The 24,290-nt window shown below is 35.9% G+C and overlaps 2 protein-coding genes across 2 annotated transcripts; both read left to right on the plus strand.

The window, feature by feature from the left end:
* Window positions 1-274: 274 nt before the first annotated feature.
* On the plus strand, window positions 275-17,697 carry LOC132145462 (UPF0711 protein C18orf21 homolog). Its single transcript, XM_059556518.1, has 5 exons — window positions 275-534; window positions 6,045-6,064; window positions 6,429-6,628; window positions 16,611-16,792; window positions 16,891-17,697. Exons 1-5 carry the CDS (start codon window positions 461-463, stop codon window positions 17,036-17,038), a joined length of 624 nt encoding a protein of 207 aa, XP_059412501.1. The 5' UTR covers window positions 275-460; the 3' UTR covers window positions 17,039-17,697.
* A 784-nt stretch (window positions 17,698-18,481) lies between these two features.
* LOC132145463 (retinitis pigmentosa 9 protein homolog) lies at window positions 18,482-23,824 on the plus strand. Its single transcript, XM_059556520.1, has 6 exons — window positions 18,482-18,780; window positions 18,904-18,934; window positions 19,083-19,212; window positions 19,320-19,411; window positions 20,404-20,465; window positions 22,813-23,824. The coding sequence occupies exons 1-6, from the start codon at window positions 18,632-18,634 to the stop codon at window positions 23,006-23,008; spliced, it is 660 nt and encodes a 219-aa protein (XP_059412503.1). The 5' UTR covers window positions 18,482-18,631; the 3' UTR covers window positions 23,009-23,824.
* Window positions 23,825-24,290: the final 466 nt, after the last annotated feature.

Below are 24,290 nucleotides of genomic sequence, written 5' to 3' on the forward strand. Positions count from 1 at the left end.
TACCATATTGTTACATAACCATAATATAAATTATATAGTTATGTTTAGTAGTATCCTACATATATTTAATGGTCTGCACTGCATTGAAAAATGGTATAACATTCTTAACTGTCACTAAAATGACAGTGCTGTTGTGTTACAGTGTACATAAAGGGCGATGCGTGCCGTTATTAGGGCTTTATTGGAGCAGTCCATCACTGATGACCACGCTTACAGTACGAGTCGTTAAAAGAACTCGCACTCCCATATTTCCTCCACCGCTTTGATAATGCATTGTGGGTAATTTTACGTGACGCGAAGAAACGGGTATTATTTCCTGTAGTCACACCGGACCAAGAAAACGCACGTTTTTTTTTAAACTCTTTCATTACTGACTGCAATGATCTGCTAAGGGCGCATTTGTTGTAGGTTTGAACGCTGGTCTGTTTATCGCAGAGCTTTGGCTGTTAAAGCAGACGCAATGACCCAGAGATTCTTATTTAACGCTTCTCTACTTTACAAAGACATTTGCCCTGAGCAGTCGCGATTTCTCATGTAAGTAGCGTTACTTTTCAGTTTTTCTCAACTCTACATATTATACGGATCATGATCAGTGTGGATTTTGAACATGCTGTTCTTCACATGCTCCTCGCCATGCTTTTCTGCTGTAATGTTATGAAGTTACCAGTAGATGACAGGCTACTCCTCTTTAACCTCTTTATTATGCATTTTGTGTTGTATTTGAATACGTTTAGAGATATATTACTTTATAAACAACATTACTTATCATTTATTTTTAGATCAGATAACTGATAAACAGAACTATTTTTTATTTATTTCAGCTTTTTGGCACAATGCATTTTAGTAAGCATAACAGAGAATGCAATATACCTGATGAATATATTAATGACAGTAATCACATAATAGCAATAAAAATCTTGTTTTTAAAAGTACGCACTTGTTTTTATTATTATTTATAACGACAAGTATAGTACTAATAATGACGATGATAATGGTTATTGTTATTAATGTAAATAAAATTATTATTTGTGGATATTGTTACTACTATTATTGTTGTTGTTAATAATATAAATATTTATGCAACCTTGTTTTGCAATCTTAATAGTCATTGAAATGTATTTTAATCTGTGTTTTGTGCTAAATGTAATCGTTAAACCTAAAATTATGCAAACATTTTAGTAAATATTCCTCAGTAAACTTTCCCGGTGATATCAGAAAGGGTAAAATATTTTAGCAATGTTTTCAAGTGCAGTTCCAGTCATCATCAGAATCAGAATCAGAATCAGAATGAGCTTTATTGCCAGGTATGTTCACACATACGAGGAATTTGTTTTCGTGACAGAGCTCCGCAGTGCAACATAACAGCGACAGAACAAAAAACACAATAAGGAATAAAAAATACAAAAAAATACAAATAGGTGGGTAAGGATTGACAATATACAAATTGACAATGTATGGCAGGTATATTAAAATGAGCATTTATGTATGTACATGTATATTATGTGGAAAAATTTTAACTGTACGCTAAGTATGTGTGTTGGATAAATAAGTGTATGTGTATATAAATATAAATATAAGTAGTGTATTGTGTTCCATGTATGTACATGTATATTATGTGCAAAAGATTTAAGTGTACGCTAAGTATGTGTGTTGGATAAAAAGTTTGTGTATATAAATATAAATAGTGTAGTGTGTCCCACAGTTATTATCAGCTGTTCATAAGATGGATTGCCTGAGGGAAGAAACTGTTCCTGTGTCTGGTCGTTCTGGTGCTCAGTGCTCTGTAGCGTCGACCAGATGGCAACAGTTCAAAGAGGGAGTGTGCTGGATGTGAGGAGTCCAGAGTGATTTTAACAGCCCTTTTGCTCACTCTGGATAAGTACAGTTCTTGAATAGATGGGAGGGTTGTACCGATAATTCGCTCAGCAGTCCGGACTACCCTCTGTAGTCTTCTGAGGTCTGATTTAGAAGCTGAGCTGAACCAGACAGTTACTGAAGTGCAGAGGATGGATTCGATGATGGTGGAGTAGAACTGTTTCAGCAGATCCTGTGGCAGGTTAAACTTCCTCAGCTGGCGAAGGAAGTACAACCTCTGCTGGGCCTTTTTCACAATGGAGTCAATGTGAATGTCCCACTTCAGGTCCTGAGAGATAGTGGTGCCCAGGAACCTGAATGACTCCACTGCAGTCACAGTGCTGTTCATGATGGTGAGTGGGGGGAGTGCAGGGGGGTTTCTCCTGAAGTCCACGATCATCTCCACTGTTTTGAGCGTGTTAAGCTCCAGGTTGTTGAGAGTGCACCAGACAGCCAGCTCTTTAACCTCCTGTCTGTAAGCAGACTCGTCACCGTCCTGAATGAGGCCGATGAGTGTGGTGTCATCTGCAAACTTCAGGAGCTTGACAGAGGGGTCCTTAGATGTGCAGTCATTAGTGTACAGGGAGAAGAGCAGAGGGGAGAGAACACAGCCCTGGGGAGCTCCGGTGCTGATTGTACGGGTGCTGGATGTGTATTTTCCTAGTCTCACTAGCTGCTGCCTGTCTGTCAGGAAGCTGTTGATCCACTGACAGACGGAGGTGGGCACGGAGAGCTGAGTTAGTTTGGGCAAGAGGAGGTTTGGGATGATCGTGTTGAAGGCAGAGCTGAAGTCCACAAACAGGATCCTCACATAGGTCCCCGGTCTGTCTAGGTGTTGCAGAACATAATGCAGTCCGATGTTTACTGCATTGTCCACAGACCTGTTTGCTCTGTAGGCAAACCGAAGAGGATCTAGCAAGTGTCCAGTGATGTCTTTCAGGTGGGCCAGCACCAGTTTTTCAAATGACTTCATGACTACAGACGTTAGAGCCACAGGCCTGTAGTCATTTAGTCCTGTAATTTTGGATTTCTTTGGGATAGGGATGATGGTGGAGCGTTTGAAGCATGAAGGGACTTCGCACAGTTCCAGCGATCTGTTGAAGATCTGTGTGAAGATGGGGGCCAGCTGGTCAGCACAGGATTTCAGACAGGCTGGTGTAACGCAATCTGGGCCTGGTGCTTTTTTCCTTTTCTGCTTCCGGAAGACCTGGCACACCGCATCCTCGCTGATCTGTATTGCAGGTGTGGGGGAGAGGGGGGATGCAGGAGGTGTGAATGGTGAGAGCGCTTGATTGGAGAGGTGTTCAGGGTGGGTTGCAGGAGTTGTGAGTGGTGTGAACAGTTGTTTGGAGAGGCATTCAGGGTTGGTTGCAGGAGTTGTGAATGGTGAGAGCGGTTGATTGGAGAGGTGTTCAGGGTGGGTTGCAGGAGTTGTGAATGGTGTGAACGGTTGTTTGGAGAGGCATTCAGGGTTGGTTGCAGGAGTTGTGAATGGTGAGAGCGGTTGATTGGAGAGGTGTTCAGGGTGGGTTGCAGGAGTTGTTATTGGTGTGAACGGTTGTGTGGAGAGGTGTTCAGGGCAGGTGATGGGTGTTCTTTCAAACCTGCAGTAAAACTCGTTCAGATCGTCTGCCAGTCGTTGATTCTCCACAGTGCTGGGGGGTGGTGTCTTGTAATTGGTGAGTAATCATATTTACACATCTGTGGACATAATAGCATCATTAGCAGAAATGCACCATCAAGGTAATGAAATAAACACGTGCACTCGAATCTCATCAGCTAAACAGTTCGTTGCTCATTTGATAGTTTTTGTTTACTGTGGTTAATCATCATTAAACACTGGTTCCTTTAATATTAAAAGTGGATGGAAAATGTCTTCTCTCTGTTGAAAACCCAATAGTGATTAAACACCAAATATACCAGTGTTTTAGTGTAACAATCGAATCCAAATGAACAGGATTACAGCTTCAGTTAAAACTGTTTTTGATTCATAATAATAATTATTAGTAGTATCTAGATAGTAAGTGTAATCTGTTCATTCTTTTCAAGGGCAGCTAATTCAAATATATCATCTGCGTCACACAGACTCTAGTAAATTAATGGTGAAAAGGCAAATAAAAATGAGTCTGGTAAAGATTTGCTGAAGTTTCTTGTTTTATTTAATGTTTCTGAAGCTGCTATGAATCACATGTTGTTTTGGATAGTACTAGCAGCAGAGTGAGGGAAGAGACATGACGCTTAACTTTGGGCTTTGGCATGTTTTTCTTGGATTAAATGTTTCCTGACCTCATGTTCATGGTCAGCGCGCTGCATGTTTTGAGTGTTAGTTGGCTTGTTGTGCTCGGCGAGTACACAGCACATCTGCACTGACTCACGGGGTAGGCGTACATGTACGTAAGTTACTGGAATCTTTTGTCTGAATGGATGCGTACCACGAGTCCCCTTTTCGATGAAGTGCACAGAGGTTGCGTTCTTATTTATAAACCACTTGTTAAGCTCACTCTCAATATCTTAAACAGGTGTCATTGTAAGACACAGAATGCCTGGTTCATTGATAGGGACAAGCTGTTGTTTCCGCTGGAGTATTTAGTGCACTGTAATGGGGGCCGTATTCTCTGTGTTGACTTACCTCAAGTGATTTAGCAAGAGATTAGTCTTTGTTGATATTATCTTGCTGAGGTAGCACATTGTAAACTGAATTTAAAGGTTCTTTATCTTTGTTCTGACTGAGAGCACTTAAAAGGAGTTGCATTATTAATAGGCAAATAATTTGAATTAGAGTAGCACAGGGAAGAGGTCATGTGCTTTTTAGGCAGACTTTAAAGGCAGATGCCTACTAATATCTTTTATATCTATCTATCTTTCTATCTATATATCTATATATCTATCCATCTATAAATAAAAGAAAGAAAATAGTAAAGTCAAACAAAATTAAGATATTACAGTATAAGTAAGTAAATAAAGGCTCTTTGTTGTTTTTTTCTTTCAGTCAAAAAGGCAAATAATTAAAATTAAACAAAACATCCTTTTGGAATTAAACAAGCTTTATGCAGTTAAACCAAATGATTAAAAACAAAATAAATAAATACCCTTTTAAATAATAAAAATAAAATAATATAAATAAGTTAGACAAAAAATGAAGGAAAAAATAAATAAGACTTTTAAACAGACAAACAAACAAAAATATTTCTTATATCAAAAGGCAAAATACAACCTTTAATACAATAAAACAAAAACAATGAAATAAAACCTAAATAAACAAATAAATACTTCAGAAAGTTTCTGAAAAGCTATAAATTAAACAAAATAATAAAAACGGATCAATGAAATAAACAAATAAATAAAAGAAGTGCTGTGTGATTGTTTCCTATCCCAACTTTGTCAAATAAACAAAATAATAAAATCAAACAAAGCAATGGAACAAACCAAAAATCAAATCTTTGAGAATTCATTCAGTCGAAAAAGAAAAGCACAGATGTTTGTAGCACAGATGAATTTGTTCATTGTTTGGATGACATTTATCAGATTTTATAGCATGCAGGAATCAAGATAATGGCTCCATGTCTTATCATTGGGAACAACATCTATGGCATCCACTGTGGCATCACAGACAGTTGCAGATGATGGGACAGTGGATGATTGAAATTAAAAACCCTGCCCCCCTTAACATGCACATGCCACACAATAACAACACCCAGCTTTTAGCAATGTGAACTAATTTTAGACAGGATTGTGAAGCTTAGATAAAACATGGAGGCAGAACATCACCATGTCCAAAAATAGGGTTCACACACACAAAGTCTCGAGGGAAATTAAAGCCACTGGGAAGTCATGGCCATGAGTTCAGGCCACTGACAGGCTGTGTGTACAACTCTTTGACCTCTTAGTAATTCTTACTAAGGCTTCCTGAGAATAATTTTACTTTTAGTATTCAACAGAATTTTGAGCATATCAGAGAACAGCACTGGAAAGTAGTGAGAAAAATCTCTTTTTATCCATAGTCTGCAGCAGAGTTTTCACCCTGCGTGTAGGAATCAATAAGATATAAACAGACCGCAGTGTTACTTCATCAGATCGGGCGCAAGACCTCTCGCAAGCTCATAAATGGTTCATAAGCTGCGATATTTGTGTCTAACTCCTGTAAAGTCTAAGATTTAAAGACTAACTTTTTTACTGCTTTTTCATTACAGGCAAAGGCATCAGAGCATTGGTAAGTTTCAGCTTTGTCATTTATATTAACAGACTCGTATGGGGTTTTAAAGTGCTTATTTGAATCTAGTCCCAAATCTATATAAAGCCTTGTAGGCAACAGAACAGACAGTTGGTTTTGAAATGGAACGGTAAACCAAGTTAAACCCATTAAGTCCGACCACATTTCCTGATGTAAAACTAGAATCCATTTCTACGGTCTTCATAAACCTCAAAGACGGCCCGACAGACGGGTAGGATGACCACATATTGGAAAAGCTGTCCAAAATGCCAAACCATCCTCAGAATAGAGCATAGCATCACCTGTTTTATTTTAACCAGTTGCCATGCCAAAAACCTTCACTATATTTCTCTCTCCATTCCAGCGTCTGCCCTGCCGGTGTCTATGATCTGCCCCTTCTGTTTCCAGTGGAGACAGCTGGGCAATCATCACGTGCGTCTGCGGCCCAAGCGGAAGCCCACGGCGACGGTTAGAAGACTTCTGAAGAGGGAGTCGGCAGGAAAGAGACTGAGCGCAGAACAGACTGTAGTCCTTCAAAAATTTAAAAGGGCCTCCAATGTTCTGGTGAGGTCACGTCCACCTGTTTTATGTCCTCTTCAGTTTAAATGTCGTCTCTTTAGTTCGACCGAGTCTGTTCTGTCCATTCCTTAGAGAGACTTGAGATTTTAAACCAGGAAGAACAAACACCATGTTGCCATATATGTACATACCTCTCAAAAGCTTGGGTTAGTCACCACTGTTTAAAAAAATCAAAAAAGACATTTATTTTGGAAACTTTCTTGGTTTATCATCACATGAAAAAAATGACATTTAAAAATGCATTCAGATAGAAAATAGCTATTTTTAAATTGTAATAATATTTCACAATAATATATTGTTTTACTATATTTTGGATTAAATAAATGGAGCTTTTTTTCAAATACATTTTTTAAAAAAAATCTTACTGGCCCCAAACATTTGAATAGTAGTGTACAAATAATGGACAAAATATTTGATCTATGATAATGGCACACAGTTGTTTATACATTTTTTGTTTTAATCTGAGCATAAAAGACATCTTTCTAAAACACCAAATCTTACCGACTTGAAGCATTTGAGCAGTAGTATATATATAATAAATATACAATAGTGGGCAAAAAAGCAGCACCATAACTTACATTTAAATATCCAGTCAAAACAATAGTTTCTGAAGCATAACCATAACACTAAATATCGGACATTTTAATTCAAGAAACATTTAATCATTTTTTATCAGTAGCTTTTACTTAAAGCCTTTCTGTACAATGCATTATAAATGTAGTTTTAATACATTAGCTATGCCTTTTAATGCACCTTATAATTTATTGTACAATCTCATGAATAATTGTAACCACAGTTAACAAAAAAAACGTATTCATTTTTAAATTCATTAAATTCATAATTGTTTAACTATGCATTTTAAATTTGGATATAATTATTAACGACAAGATATAATGTATTACAGCACGTTATGAATAAATATAATGCATTATAGCCTTTAATAACACTTCATAATGCACTTTACATAAAGGCTTTAACGAAAGTGTTAGGAAGACAGGAAATTATGGGTGAAAGAGGTGGAAGGGGATCGGGACGTGACATAGGTCAAACTCCACATTGGGGTCCTTGTGAAGCAGCAGCTTTTGCGTATCTTATCTCATTTAGTTTTTAAACCCCTTGCTTTCTAGACTTCCATTGTAAGTGAAAACTAAGGGACAAGATAAAAAAAAGTAGTCCAGTAATTAAACATTTGTTTGAAAATAAACCTAGATTTCTCTTTGTCTGCTGCTCTTTCAGTAGACACAGACAGGATCATTGACGTGGCTCTAAAAGCAGTTCCCATTGACTGCACTTAGGCTTTATGGGCTAAATGAATGCACTGTAGTACTGATGCACTCTTAGAAGACTGTAGGGCACAATTAAACACTTAAAAGGCTTTGGACGTTTATCCAAGAGTATGATTTCTATGTTTAGAGATATGGTTATAGACTATCACGTTAATTATCATTCATCTGACAGAAAGCATTAATCACGCACAGAAACTCTCCTTTTATAGTGATTCATTTAGCATCAGATGACTTTGATCTGAAAGCCAGGAATGATGATTTAGAGCAGAAATGTTCCCATTTCCTTTTCTGAGGCTCTTCTGAAGTGTGACTGGATCAGTTGCGTGATTGGGGGTGTTTAGTGAAATGTGGTTATTTGTAGAAGTATTTACCCCTCGAAAGCACTGCTATGGAGGTCTACGTGCTGGTGTACATGGATGCACAGCTGCATGCTGTGCGAGGCTCGTGGTTCTGGCGATGGAGTGGTAGGCATTAGACTGCTAGATTCTGTGCACATTGTTGGCTTGTGTTTCTCTGCAGGAGAGGACTGTGCCTTATTTTTCCATAATATAGTAAATGGGACAGTGTTAGCTGGGAGGGAAAGAGCATTCAGGGCACTTTCAAGGCAATCATTTCTTTTGTGGAGGTCATGGCAGATCAATTTGCTCTGTTTGTTAGCTTTGAATAGTTGATTTGTCAGATTGAATTGAACATAAATAGCCTTTATTTTAAGATGAAGATAAATTTTTCATTCTAGATTAATCAGATATTTTAAATAGAAAAGAGTTGCAATAAATTTAAATTAAAATCACAATTTTATTATTTTTCAGATTTTCATTTTATCAAATAAATTTAGACTTAATGAGCATTAAATTTACAATAACTTTTATAATAGACTTTTTTTAGTACATTTGAAAAGCATTGTTTATTTTAACCTGTATCTATAAGTTCTCATCCATCATCTTTAAATGGTAATTGTCCATCATGTCTTGTATTTGGCAACAAATTAAGACGTGAATAGTACATTTGTTTTATTAGTATTATTAAATTTTCCATTTGCATCCTAAACATTTCTTTAATCGTGCTTGCATAGTAGTATAACATTTCAATTTTCATTAAAAAGGTTTACTGTACAAAAAGTATCATTAATCGTCATAGAAAATTCTGTGAAAGAAAATGTCTGAAGCATGATTAATAAGTTCCCTATTGTAAAATGCTAATTGTGTGAATCATTGTGGTGGGTGTAAATGAGTTGATTCCGGTGATGGCGTCTGTTGAATCGTGGTATTTGTCGTTGAGTGGAAGCTCTTGGCCTTGAACTTTGAAATCAGTCAGAGCCACACAGTCTCTTGCAGTGAAATGCTTGACATGCTGTGGCTTGTGACAGCTCTGCCAGGTCTTTAGCAAGTTATTTTAAGTATCCTTTTTAATAGTGTTGGGCAATATGGTCATTTTTCAGATCATCATATCGTCAGCCTGTGAGATCGACAATAAACGATATTATCGTGGATGGGTGGAGCTAGAGAGAGACTCTTTGTCCTTGTCAAATCATAACTATTGAGTGTTTTAAACCGCGCAGGTGCGCGAGAGAGGCCTATGGAATCACCAATAATCTAAAAAATATACTTTCAAACATACTGATAAACTAACGTTAAATATAAAAATACTGTATTTAAAACAGCTAGTTCATACATAGTCGGACGTAACTGTCATATCGCGCGTCCGCATCTGCGCAGGGAAGTTATCAGTCTAAATGTTCTGCAAAATCAGTCAACGGTGAAAATCAATAGTAGATTTCATTTAGAGTCCAGCAGTTTAACACTACTATTGGGCATAAACGAACACGTTAAATATAAAGTATTTAAAACAGGTAAGTTCATATATTTGAAGTAAGTTGAGTTGAACTGATGCATCAGTCATACAGCGCTCCGGACCACGCGCCTCATGACGAGTCTGACGCACCGCCACAGAAACAAGAATGAGATGCTTTCTAACATAACTGTGGCATTAAACTCAGTTAGTGAGGGCTCGTTTAAAATATTACACATATAAAGGCCGTTCAGATTACTTGTTAAAGTTTAATGAAATACCTTTTATCTGCAGACCATGTACGTCTGTTTGTGGATGGAGACTTTGTAACGGCCGAAACTATGCATTTTGCATGCATCATATTATAGTGCGGAGTGCATGAAAATAATAACTAGGCGGCAGATTGAATTTATTATCCATAGTGGTTCTCACGTACTCCTAAGTCATCACCACATAGTGCGTGTTATAAGTTAAGTGATCAGTCTTTAAGAGAAGGACTACGTGAGAACCACTATGGATGATAAATTCGCTCTGCTGCCTTGTTATTATTTTGTCTTTACTTTATTTGTGACGCCAAGAAAGAGTTAATCTCTCATGTTTGAGAAGAGCGCGTTGCAGTGTAGCAGCCATTAAATGTGTGGGACACCAACTCCTCATTTTCTATCTCTTTCATTTCATGGATTTATGAATTATCCAAGTCAAAGTGGACAATTTCAGTGACTATACAGGCTCTAATCCTCCTGCGCTCGCGCATATGTGTGTGTGTGTGTGTGTGTGTGTGTGTGTGTGATATGCGGTGCTGAAGTGAAATAACTGGGCAGTTTGATAGCCGAATTATAATAAGCAGCCTAATAAAAAAAAATAGTTATTATTATAATCTAATACATTAATAGGAAAATGAGCCTAATATCGTCTTGATTATCGACAGAGAAATCTGCTTATGACGATATCTCTGACGATCGTCGATACACGATACTATCGCCTATCGGCACAACCCTACTTTTTAATATACTTGTTGGCCTGAGAGAGATTAATGGCTGTTTCATCTTCCCAAACACGTGTAGTATATGCATTTGGGTAAAACTCGAGTATTTTAGATGTTCGTTTTTAGCATGGATGGCAAGGTGATTCCACTCTTTTGAAATGCTCTATGCATACCGAATACAACCGTGTATCTGAGCATTCAAGATGGTGTGGAGTTCAAGTGCTCCCAATAGACTGTTCTTAGCTGAATCTAGACTGTTTCTCAGTTTTCTTACTTATAATATGCACAAATGGATACTGTGTGTACTTTGCTGCTAATAGGCGAGTACACACTTGTGAGCAAAAATATTTTGTCACATGCTACATTATGAAACTGTGTGCATCTATAGCTGAATTAATCACCTTACAATTCATGAAGAAATAATCACCCAAAATTGAAAATTATATGGTCATATTCTCTCATTAATCTTAGAAAACACAAATTAAGACATTGTTATTAAAAACTGAGAGGTTTCTGACCTTTCACTGAAAGCCAAGGAAACTAAAACTTAGATTAACCAAAGTCTTATGGGTTTGGAATGACATTACAGTGAGTAAACGTTCACTTAAAGTTCACACAATTTTTTGGAACAGAATGTTCTCAAGCTCCTTTTCTGGTGCAAAAGGGCTTTCGAGTCACAGATTCATGGGCACCTACTTTCTTTGCCAAGAAATGGTATTTTCAACATACCATGGTTTGTGGTGCACTAATCACATTTCATGTCCTATTTAGGATAGATAGTATGCAAATTTCATGCAGTGCTGCCTCTGCTGCTGCAGTTCCTTTGTTATCGTCACCTTTTGATTGGAAAGGTTCCACACCTCCAACAGAAAGCTCAGATGTTGCTTGTGTATCTTTCAACATTTTGGGAAGCATCTGTGCCAGCAGCCTTGGCTTTTTCCAGCATACGTTTGATGTAGGTTATGCTTGATGTGTGTGACATCCTGTTTTCTCCTCTGGGAGAGAATCAGTGATGCAGCTTTTCCATGTTTGGTCAATGGGGATGGGCGTACCACAGATCGATTGGCCCTAGAAAGCATATCAATAGCTGAACACCCACACACACACACACACACACACACACACACACATATATATTACTTGGTCAGGCTTGCATATCAAGGGCAGCTGTGGAATATAGAATCTCAGGAGCAAGGTCAGAGATGACAGTCTAGCCCAGCTTGTGGCTGCTGGGTTGAGGGTATTTCAGGATCCTGGAGTATTAATAGAACACAAAAAGCCCATCTGCTGGATTGATATGTGTGTGAGAGAAAGGCAAAGTGTCAGTAAATGTTTAGAAATCGAGGGGTGGATTGGTAAAAAATTATTAAAACTTCATGTCTAATGCATTTATTAAGGTTAACATGTAGATTTGCAGAAAAGGCTTATGTCATATATCCATACAAGTTTTATATCATGAAAATATTCACTATCTTTTACAGGTAATGTATAGCTTATCTATAACTCAAAGGTCTGAGGCCACAGTGAAAGTCATAAACAGGGAATAAACAGATGTGTAAAGTAGTTTTTTTTACCTTATGCATACATTATGTAAAATCATGTTGGAGTCAGAACAAACTGTGAGAAATTGACAGAGACAAACCCAATAGTAAGACATTATGAAATTCATATACGCTGTTAAATTAGAAAACTTTTGGGCCCCGACTGTACATGTGCATTCATTTCGGCGTATTGGAAGAAACCTCTGGCAATATTGTTATTCCATTCATGACCCTTCACCCTGCACTGGATGAATCTATATACAGTTATTCCAGCTTTGTTTTGCTTTCTCTATTTGTTTCCGTTCTCTTGACAGCTGCTATGAACTGATTGCATGAACCCCTCACGACTTGAGGGAGCCGTGGGGTTTTCGGCAGCATAAACATGCCTGATAAAGGCTTGTGAATTCTCACTGCCTTACATATATCGATGGAACTCTTGTTTACCAACATTCTTCCAAAATATCTATTTTAGCCTTCCACAGAAGAACAGAAGTCATCGACACTTTATAGACTATGAGGCATTATGGGATATCTTTCCTCATAGAACTCCACCACAAATGCCATTTTCGATTACTTTCTTCTGTGGAACACTAAAAAAGACATTTTCAAGAATGCTGGAAACTAAAAGTTCTATTTTTGGTTGATTTTTTTTATTAGCTGAGGCATGAATCCAGATGATTTCCTTGGTAATTTAAGTGGCCTCTATTGGAAATATCACACATGTTGTGTGTTAATTGTTGTTGGTGTCCCTCCTCATCAGGCTTCTTAACTAGCTTAACCAGCATGAATATAATGCTTAATGAACAGGCTTCACAAGAAACAACATGGGGTGACCAGTTCGTTTCGCTGGAGAACGACACCACTGTGCTGATCCTCCAACATAAACCCATATGGACCAGCGTGAGTTGACCTAAACTGAACCTTTTCAGAAGGGTCATTTAGCCCAGAACTTTCCTTATAGGAACAAAGGAATAGAAAACTGGTCAGGAATGACATCCCTACCATCTCTCTGAATCCGTCCTGTCTTTCACAGTGTTTATCCCAAGGATTCATTTTCAGCCCGGATATGTCGGACATCTCTGTTTTGAGAATTGTGTTTATGTCCCTGTTTAATAGGCTGAACTTGATCATGGGGAATGATCTATTTTGGTATTGAGCTGTGTGGTGGAGATTAAAGGAATCTTTATATGGACAATCGCTCAACTTTTAAAGCAGTGGTTAACTAGTATTTCTGTTTCTTACTTTGGCTTAATCTTGATATCATGTTCTCCTAAAGCTCTTTGGTTAGTGTTGTCAGTTTTGTAGTCAGATGCCAAAGCTTTGATTTATTTATTTAGCCTAACAAGATGAAAACGGACTACTCTGGGGGGTATATTTGATTTTCATGTTAAATATTCACACCTGATCGGCAGTGATTTTCACTGAATAATAGTTTTTTTTCTTGTATGAGAAAAAAAAGGTAACATTTTAGTATAGGGACCAATTCTCACTTTTAACTAGTTGCTTATTAGGATGCCTATTACTAGCATAAATGCTGTTTATTAGTATTTATAAAGCGCATATTGTGTATGACCATATTCTGCATCCCTAATCCTACCCATTACCTAAACTTAACAACTACCTTACCTACTATTAATAAGCAGCAAATAAGGAGTTTATTAAGGTGAAAATCATAGTTAATGGTTTGTAAATAGTGAGAATTGGACCTAAAATATGACCGAAACCTTTTTATTTATTTCCATTCAAACTGTCTTTACTTAGTCCACAGTTCATATTTATCATGTGCAGTATAAAACATACCGGATTATTAAAAGAGAATAAATATGTATTCTTTATTGTTTGGCAACTTTTTAAAGACTTGGTTTAATTTTCTGAAGAATTCCATAACGGATGGTTTGGATATTACAGATAATTCCTTCAGTCAGGAGTCAGTCAGATAGACTCCGCCCCCCGCTGCAGCTGATTGGCTGTTGCTGCTCTTTATATCTCCAGACTTGAAGGGTGCTGTAGTAAACATAGCTGCTCTAACATACATGACTGGATCATTTTAAATAATCTACATTTCATCTTAGCCACCTCAACAAGCAATGGCTGCGTTTGTGTCGGTGAGTTCAGTTCCACACAGAAGGGTGTATCATTTGTGCAGTTTGTGTGATTGACTCATTTGTATTTGTTAGAGTAATGCAACAGTGTAAAGCTCTGTTTAGGACTTTAAAATGAGCCACTGAAAGGTTTTTCTTGTGTAGAACTATTACTAAAAAAATAAAAAAGGTTGGGGTCAATCAGATTTTAATGTTTTTGAAAGTCTCTTTTGCGCACCAAAACAGTGTTTATTTGATCAGAAATACAGTATTGATGTGAAATATGATTATAATTGAATATAATTTTTCTATTTTAATATAGTAAAAATATATATATTCTCAGGATTCTTTAAATAGAAAGTTTGAAAATGTTTCTTCTATTTGAAATATAAATTTTCGTAACATTATAAATGTCTTTACTGTCACTTCTGATTAATTTAATTTGTTTATTAGTGTATAGAAAAGCATAAAGAAGAGGATTATTGTGTATGTAAGACATAAGAGTACATAGTCATGTGTCCGAGTGGAAGTTTGGAAGGGCCAGTGGTTGGTCAGCTTAATTTAGTGCTAGTCTCTGGCAGTTTCTGGCTGTGTAGATGGCATGTGTTCAGTGAACTCATAGCCTGTACCTTGCTGTAAATAGAGCTCACGTTCATATACAGTGTGTAAAATACTTGAGATAAGTGTTCCTAAGTGTCAGCAACACCTGGCTATCATGGTATAAAACTTGTTAGCATAACAGTATAACAACACAAAAAGCAAGACGTTTGTTTAATATGTTGGTTTTACATGTGTTAAACAATGAATTGTTTTGCCATTGCATTTGATTTTTGCAATTTTGTCGGGGATTCAAGTCTGTGTGAAAAGATTGAGCAATCGACTTGACTGTTTTTGTAACCTGAGAGACTGGAGTATGTGGCTGTCAATACTATTCATTTCCATAGACTGTTCATACCAGTATTATTTGCATTTCACTTTTAAGATCAAGAGTACATCTAATGCCAGATGAGCTTTATCTCTTCAGATTTGGTTTTTAATAGTTATTTTTGTATTCAGATATTCAGTTATACATCTTTTTTTATGTAGGGCATTAGGTTTTAATCTATCTAGAATTTTATGTATGAACTTCGTCTGCAACTATAGGCCTATCGATATTATAAAATACATTGTCTTGGAAAAAATATATATATGTTAATATATTTAGTATACAGTACAGACCAAATGTTTGAAAACATTACTATTTTTAATGTTTTTGAAAGAAGTTTTTTCTGCTCATCAAGCCTGCATTTATTTGATCAAAAATACAGAAAAAACAGTTTTAATAATATTGTGAAATATTATTACAACTTAAAATAATAGTTTTCTATTTGAATATACTTTAAAAAAATAATTTATTCCTGTGATGCAAAGCTGAATTTTCAGCATCATTACTCCAGCCTTCAGTGTCACATGTAACATCCAGTCTATCACATGATCATTTAGAAATCATTCTAATATTCTGATTTATTCTGAGTGTTGGAAACAGTTCTGCTGTCTAATATATTTGATGAATAAAAGGTTAAAAAGAACTGCATTTATTCAAAATAAAAAATACATTCTAATAATATATATTCTAATAATATATTTTCTTTACTATCACTTTTTATCAATTTAACACATCCTTGCTGAATAAAAGTATTGATTGTATTCAAAAAGAAGAAGAAAAATTACTGACCCCAAATTACTGACCAGTAGTGTATATTGTTATTACAAAATATTTATATTTTAAAAACATAGCTTCTTTTTTTTTTTTACTTTTTATTCATCAAAGTATCCTAAAGAAGTATCACATGTTCTGAAAAAATATTAAGCAGCAGAACTGTTTCCAACTTTGATAATGAATCATCATATTAGAATGATTTCTAAAGGATCATGTGATAATGATCCTAAAAATTCAGCTTTGCATCACAGAAATAAATGATAATTTAAAGTATAATAAATTTAAAAACAATTATTTTAAATTGTAATAATATATCACAATATTAAATTTTTTTCTGTATTTTTGATCAAATAAATGCAGGCTTTATGAGCAGAAGAAACTTCTTTCAAAAACATTAAAAATAGTCATGTTTCCAAACTTTTGGTCTGTACTGTATATTTAATATATATATTAAATAATATATATTTCTTATTATTTATTTGTAAGTCTCAGCAGGAAAGTAATAGGTATGCACTGGCATGATGACTTAGGCAAAAACATGTTTTATTATTTTACCACCATTTATTCATGATGCTTTCTTCTCTTAGATGGCAATGTGTCACACCTGTAATAAGGTGTCCAGGCAACCAGGAATGAATCGGGAGCTTTTGACTACCTTGTCAAGGAACCGAAGTACCCCAGGAAGTGCAGGCAAACACAGAACTCCACAGTCAGCCAACAAGTCTACTCCAAAATCTGTAATAGACAGAACACCGAATGGCACACCAAGGTAAGCTACTCCTAGTGAACGTGTATGTTACAGGTCTACATAGAACTAGCTTTTAAAGCATCCATTAAAACGATTCATGCAATTCTTTCTTTCCGCAGGTCAGTATCTTCAAACACCAGCTCGTCGTCATCAAAGCCTGGCAGTGCGAAGTCATCGCCTTTCGCTCGCCTCAAAAAGATCCTCATGCTGGAAAACAAACAGCAGAGCAAGAAAGGTGGTCTGAAGGACTTCCTCTCATCTCTCTGAAGACCTCGGGGCCATTAACATGAAAGACTCTGGCCCACTTTGAGTGGAGCTGCTAAAATTCAGTGCAGGAAACTTGATCACTCTTCCTTGTGTATTACCTTGCCACCTACTGGGGGAGACATTAGGCTGGATTGTATTGAAGGACGGGTTAATATTGAACAGAACATCTCCTTTCTTCTGTCAAGTGTCTGTTTCTGAATCCTTCTGGATGTGTGGGGAAAAAGTACTTCTGTAGGGGAGTGCAACTTGTGCTACAGAACCATGCTGTGATTTTTTTTATTTTTAAATTTGCCATTTATTTTCATGGTCCCACATATTGCTCATTTTTGTATAAGAAAGATAATTTTTATATGTTGTATGTTTAATGTTCATTTTTGTACACTTTGAATTCACATTTATATCCGCAGCTCTTAGTTTGGATCACCGATATTAAAACAAACGTTGTCTTTACCCTTGGCTTACACACTGATTTATTTTATTTTTAAATGCAAAATTTGTGCTGGGTTGTTTACATTTGATGGCTAATTTGTTGTCAAACTATGTAGCAAAAGACCAAAAATATTTCATACGGACTATTTTCTTCTCAATACATTTTAAAAGGTGGTGTTTTTGTCTTGTTTGATCTTTGACGGATCATTTTCAATAAAAAAGTAAAATAATGGAGTTTGTCTTTTTTAGTCCCCTTGAAAGTCATTAAAAAACTTTCTTCTGGCTTCAAGCTGTAAAATAATAGATCTTTCAAAAGGAATATTGATGTACTATGTGTTAATACATGTACAAAACTGCAATCACAAAATAAATCATAGTCCTTAATACATAGACACTCCAAGTTTCTGTTAATATAAATGTTCAAAAACATTTTTATCATAATTACAGCATAAACACCCCTTTTGCCTATATGCGGGGTTCTTTGAAATATTAAATTGGATAATAGTTAAAAAGCACTAATTGAGCACTTCAGGTTTTTAGACATTGTTTTACTGATTAACATTAATATTGAACATGCACTTCCGTTCAAATTCAAACATTTATGTACAATTTTGCATACATTAAAAAGGAAAACAAACCTACAGAAAAAAAGTATAAAATAAAAAGGGGAGAATAATATAAAAATACGAAGATATAAAGATATCAAATAAACACTTTCTTATTCAAAGAGTCTCTAATACAGTCTATGTACAGCCTAGCTTCAGGCAACTAAAAGTTTTTGTCAAAAATATAAGTACGTTAATTCAGTAAAGGCACATTTCATCCTCTAGATTATTTAGTGAGGCCAGAAAGTATATATTTTCCCATACAAGTTAAAAAGATCCTAAACTATCATCAAAAAGTATTGTTAGATGTATGTATCGCACGTCACTATATAACTCTCGTTTCGATATCATTGAACGCGTCTTGCACATAGACAGTAAAATAAATGCAGACTTTTATTTTGACATCTCCTGCCGATCCACTGATCTCGCTCTTTCACCCGGAAGTGGTCAAGCGCTCATACGTGCCTTTACAATCATTATTACCTTAAAATCTTACAATCTTTTTTGGACATTGTATGTGGTTAAATATTTAAAAGAAATTATCTCTAATGAATGTACAATGTCAGGTCGCAAACGAAGCCGAGAGCACCGCGAGGACAGACATGAACGAAAGAAACATAAGGAAACAAAACAAGACGAAGACGAATGCCATAACCAGACAAGAAAACTGATTCACGAGGTGCAGAAACTCAAGCATGTCGAGACTTTGTGAGTATTTGCTGCGTTGGTAGCGCTTTTGAAGAATGTTTATAATCTGGACTTTTCATGGTTTTACAGAAGTTGCTCGGTTGTCCTGTATGTAACGTTATTTCTATGATTTTTCCCTTTCAGCTATGAAAATCCTCCCCCTGGGCTCATAAAGGTTTGGCCATAGTTTTAAGTGCTCCAGATTCATCATAAACTAGTTGTTTTGGCCCTCTTTTACAATATGTGATCAGAGATTGTGTAAATGCATTAGAAATAAGCTTCTGAGTGAGCATTTTGCAATACATGCAGAATTGCTTTTGCAGGACGAGGATGACAGACCAGAGGACTGTATCCCTGATGACCCTGGAAATGAGGACGCGAGGAGTTTTTTGGCTCATGCTCCCACCAAAGGACTGTGGATGCCTCTGGGCAAAGAGGTGAAGGTCATGCAGTGTAAGCAAAACCTCTCTCTTTAAAAAGAGTTATGCCAGAAGTGGTATTGTGGTGTCGATGAAGGTCCTTGGCAAATCTTAAGTGCACAAACGTGTGTGTGTGTGTAGGCTGGAGATGTAAGAATTACGGCCACAGAACAGGAGACAGAGAATGTCCTTTCTTTATCAAAGGCAACCAGAAACTGGAGCAGTTCAGAGTGGTGAGTAACATAAATGTCCTACTTTTACACTGCTGCAGTCAAGAAGCCATTTGTATAAAGCATGTATATGCAGCATTTAGAGATCTTGAGTTGTCATGATTAAGCCAAGAAGCATCAGCTTTTCTGATATCTAATAAAATCTTGAATGAATTGTTTTAATTTTTTTCTGAGGTTCATGCATGTGATTTAGTTTTTCATGACCATTTTTCAATCTGACCATTAAAATGAAAACATTAATTTCCTGTGCTTATTCACATGATGTGGTTTTGCTTTTTATGGGGAAGTCATGGCCTAGTGGTTAGAGAGTTTGACACCTAACACTAAGGTTGTGGGTTCTTGGGCCTGCAATACCATGACTGAGGTACCCTTGAGCAAGGCACTGAACCCCCAACTGCCCCCTGGGTGCCGCAGCATAAAAGGCTGCTCACTGCTCTGGGTGTGTGTTCACAGTGTGTGTGTGTGTGTGTTCACTGCTGTGTGTGTGCACTTTGGATGGGTTAAATGCAGAGCACGAATTCTGAGTATGGGTCACCATACTTGGTTGTATGTCATGTCACTTCCTTTCTTTTTCCCTTTTAGTTCTTTGCCTTTTTGCAAAGCTGCAATCAGTATTATTTTCCTCTTTTAAAAAGAAATGAATAATACTTATGAATAATACTTATGAAAAAACATGAGTCCAGTCATTTCAGTGGCTTTAAAAGATGGTTTATTTACTTTAGAGCAGGTCATCTCATGTAGAGGTCATATGATCAGCCAAAAACTATTCTTTCATACACACAGAACTGCATTGTTTTTCTTTTTGTGATATTGAACTTAAGCCGTTAGGTGGCAGTATAATTCCAAGAGGACTGCCATATCCACAACTAAACATAAAATATTAACTATAACTTTAAATATATTAAATATTTTACTCCCATTGCAAGTTTGTTTGAATTGTAATGTATTGAACCTGAATTGTTTGTGAATGTTTTCACAATTTCTGTCACTCTTAGGCACATGAGGATCCAATGTACGATATCATCCGTGAAAACAAACGCAATGAAAAAGAGATTAGGTACGTTAAGCTTTATTCCATAATTTTATTCCAATTTATATTTATTCCTGTGATGCAATGGTGAGATTTTATCATCCTTACTCCAGTCCTAAGTGTCCCATGATCCTTCTGATCTGGTTTGCTGCTCAAGAAAGGTTTCTTATTATTATCAATGTTAAATACAGTTGTTTATAAATATTTTTGTGGAAACCCTGGTACATTTTTTTTCCAGGATTCTTTGATGGAGAAAAAGAACAGAATTAACTTGAAATATAAATAGTTTGTAATATACATTTCTTACCTATTACTGTTGATCAATTTAATGTGCCTTTATTGAATAAAAGCATTAATTTCTTTTCAAATTTCTACTGACCCCAAACTTTTGAATGGTTGTGTCTGTATATGAAGAAATGAAGAGCCTTTAATAATGCTCAGCCTCTGCTAGATTTGCTTATTAATCAAATATTTGTCGAGTTGAGGTCTCTCAGAGGCCAGTGTTGATGAATTGTGTCAGTTCAACAAAAGAAGCCTGTTGCAGACTATTACTAACTCTTTACTCCACTGTGATTATCTTCTGCAGTGTGGTGACAAGAGCTCTTTCTACACAGGAGTAATTAGAAACTGTTATGTGGGATGTAAACCAAATTTGGGCCGTTTTGACAGGTTATTTTGTTCGTACATCGGCTGAGCTCCACATTTATGCCCCAAAACTGTTAATAAACATTCCCCGACGGGGGTTCGGCAGTTTGAATTTTTTCAGCAGGATGTTGGAAAACAAGGAGTAGCTTAAAAAAACTTTGAAGTCAGATGCTTTAACGTTGATGCAGTCTTCACAGGATGTAGTGAATGAAAGCAAATCTAAAATGGTTGTGCGGTTCTCAAGGATACACGCCTCTGTTAGAGGTTGTGAACCTTCTGAACAGCAGAGATCTGATGAATTGTTAATAGTTTCAGGTCAGTGTGGCAAAAGCTGTCTGTCAGAATGTGTGCGAGTGTTCTGCTTCCTCTTCAAATCAATAGTAATTCCATTTAGTTAAAGATAATAAAGCTCTTATTTGAAATAAGAAGATCAAATATAATTGCTTGTATTATAATTTCTTTGCTACTAGCGCCACCAAAAGGAATTGCAAAGATAATGACCGAAATAGATTTAATTAGCGCTAAGCATTCTAGACATCTGTTTATGTAATGTAATTTATTTGTTACTTTCTTTGTGTGTGTCTATATATATATATATATATATATATATATATATATATATATATATATATATAGAGAGAGAGAGAGAGAGAGAGAGAGAGAGAGAGAGAGAGAGAGAGAGAGAGAGAGAGAGAGAGAGAGAGAGAGAGAGAGAGAGAGAGAGAGAGACACACACTTATTATTTTTTTTTACAAAATATTTAAGGATCGCATTTTAGGATTTGGTATAAATCATAATTCACATTTTTAATTGTCTCTATTTATTCATCTGGAATAGAACTATTTTAAGGGAAATGTGTCCATTTTAGCACATTAAAAGTTGTCATTTGTATTTACATTTTATAGTATTTCGTTTATTATTAATAAAAAATGTTAGTTGTTAACCATAAAAATAATACACAGTATGTTTCGTATAAATGCTTGTATCCCTATAAATATTAGTAATATATAAAATATATAAGCAATGCTGAAGACAAAATAAACACACACACACAAATATTTGTTTAAATATTGCATTGCTTTGTAGGATTTGGTTTAAACCATAGAAAAAAGGGGAAAATAAATTATATATATATATATATATATATATATCAATCAATCAATCAACATTTATTTGTATAGCGCTTTACAACAACCGTCAGGTATCCAAAGTGCTTCACATCATAGAATACAATAAACATCATATCATACAATAAATACATATAACAAAAAGAAAACAGCAAGAGGGAAATTGTGTCACCACTACTATGTATTAAAAGCCATCCTAAACAGGTGGGTTTTAAGTGTAGACCTAAAAAGAGTTTCATCTGCAGTTGTACGGATATCAGGGGGTAACTTGTTCCAAAGTCTTGGAATATATATATATATATATATATATATATAAAATAGAGTAGAATGATAATAGAAATACACATAAATTATTATTATTTTTTTTAAACAAAACATTTGTTTTAGTATTGCTTTTTAGGATTTGGTACAAACCATAATTTATTTTTTTTAGTTGTCTCACCTTAATTATCTGGAATTAGACTATTAAAGGATATGTGTGTTTTTTTATGTTCAGTGTTGTTTTCTATAAAGAGATCTATTAACTATAGTTTTATTGTCTTTCTTGTAAACATATTACAATATTAATATCATTTTATTATGTCTTTTCACCTTTACTGTAGGATCCAGCAGTTGAGACAGCTGCTTCAAGACACCACCTCCGACTCTGACTCCACCTCGTCTTCCTCTGCCTCCTCTGATCACACCCAGAAGAAGAAGAAGAAGAAGAAGAAAGAGAAGAGGAAGAAAGAAAAAAAGAAAAACAAGAAAAAGAAGAAGCACAAGGCCAAGGCTAGCGATGACTCAGATGCAGATTAAAACAAGGCCATTGGTGTCTGTGTCTCAGTGCTCATCATAGAAGCTCACAAGGTCTGCAGTGGAGCGTCAGCCCTATCAAATATACACAGGAGACCACCCATCAGTTCCCCAGGCTGTCTTCAGATCCGCTTAATAATGCATGGATTCGTTTAACCCCCCCCCCATCACATTGGAATGCTTAGGATATGTGCATCTCTATCAGATTTTCTTATAGCTGGTTCTTCTCAGACTGTTAACGTGTTTGTACAGAACGCTTTCTGAATGTATGTTGATTTACATTTAGCAAATGTGTCATTGTGAAAATAACTGACGACAGCTGATAAAACATGCCATCTGCTGTCGTGAACAGTGACGTCCGTGTCATGTGAATAAATCAATGACTATGGCTTTTTAGCAGTTGCAACTTCTTTTTATGGTAATCTGCTATTTTTTTAAAGGGATCTTGGCATGTATAGGTTGTTCTAACTCAGATTACAGGTGTGAATTCATTTCCTTTATTTAGTGTTTGGGGCTTCTGCATCTGGCTGTGGTACGTAAGTGCAGCCAATTAGCACCTCTTGAATGGCTGACAATGGTTTGCACATCATTCACGTCACGAGAGAGGCAGCTCGAGAGCGGAGAAGATGCTTTTGCTTTGATCTCGTCACTCATCGCTGATTGTCGTTGGAGTACATGAACCATTTTGTATCAAGATAAATAGTGCATCACATCATCAAAGGAGCCCTTTATAATGCTGCTTCATTTAGTGACTATGTAAATGTATGCTTTTACAAAAGACAAGAAAACAATGAATTATTAAATAAGATATCAACTTAATATAGTCTTCAGAATGTGTTCGTAGTGGTGATAAAAGCTGGCTTCTCGTGTTTCCTTTTTAGTTCCTCTCTTCATTGTATCTCAGTGTTCCGATCGTTAGTAACGTGTGTGCATGTGACATGTTCCCTTTTTATTTGACAAGTCATGAATCTCACAAATGAGTTCCCCACTGTTCAGCTCTATGCTTTGTTAAATCACTATTAAAAATTTGAATAGCTAAAGAAGTTTAATCAGACAAGTGTAATTTGAAGCTTAATTGTGATAGAAAAATCCAGCAGAGTAGTTTTGCCTGCAAAATTTTTTATAAAACGTGTTATAAAATAAATGACAAAACATGATCCTATATATATATATGTATATATATATAGGTTATTTGCAAAAACAACAGTTTCTTTTCATTCAAAAGTCATGTTTTTTTTAATTACGGTATATTATCATGTTTTTGTTGTGTTTTATTGCGTTAGCT

Source organism: Carassius carassius, chromosome 8 (genome assembly GCF_963082965.1).
Source record: "Carassius carassius chromosome 8, fCarCar2.1, whole genome shotgun sequence".
In the NCBI taxonomy this organism is placed as follows: Eukaryota; Metazoa; Chordata; class Actinopteri; order Cypriniformes; family Cyprinidae; genus Carassius; species Carassius carassius.

Excerpts from the sequence above, each read along its gene's own strand:
- LOC132145462 (XM_059556518.1), top strand. The coding sequence starts at position 461 with ATGACCCAGAGATTCTTATTTAACGCTTCTCTACTTTACAAAGACATT. Across the intron at positions 6,065-6,428 it reads GCAAAGGCATCAGAGCATTG|CGTCTGCCCTGCCGGTGTCT; the intron begins GTAAGTTTCAGC and ends TCTCCATTCCAG. Across the intron at positions 6,629-16,610 it reads AAAGGGCCTCCAATGTTCTG|ATGGCAATGTGTCACACCTG; the intron begins GTGAGGTCACGT and ends TTCTTCTCTTAG.
- LOC132145463 (XM_059556520.1), top strand. The coding sequence starts at position 18,632 with ATGTCAGGTCGCAAACGAAGCCGAGAGCACCGCGAGGACAGACATGAA. Across the intron at positions 18,781-18,903 it reads CTCAAGCATGTCGAGACTTT|CTATGAAAATCCTCCCCCTG; the intron begins GTGAGTATTTGC and ends TTTCCCTTTCAG. Across the intron at positions 18,935-19,082 it reads CTCCCCCTGGGCTCATAAAG|GACGAGGATGACAGACCAGA; the intron begins GTTTGGCCATAG and ends TTGCTTTTGCAG.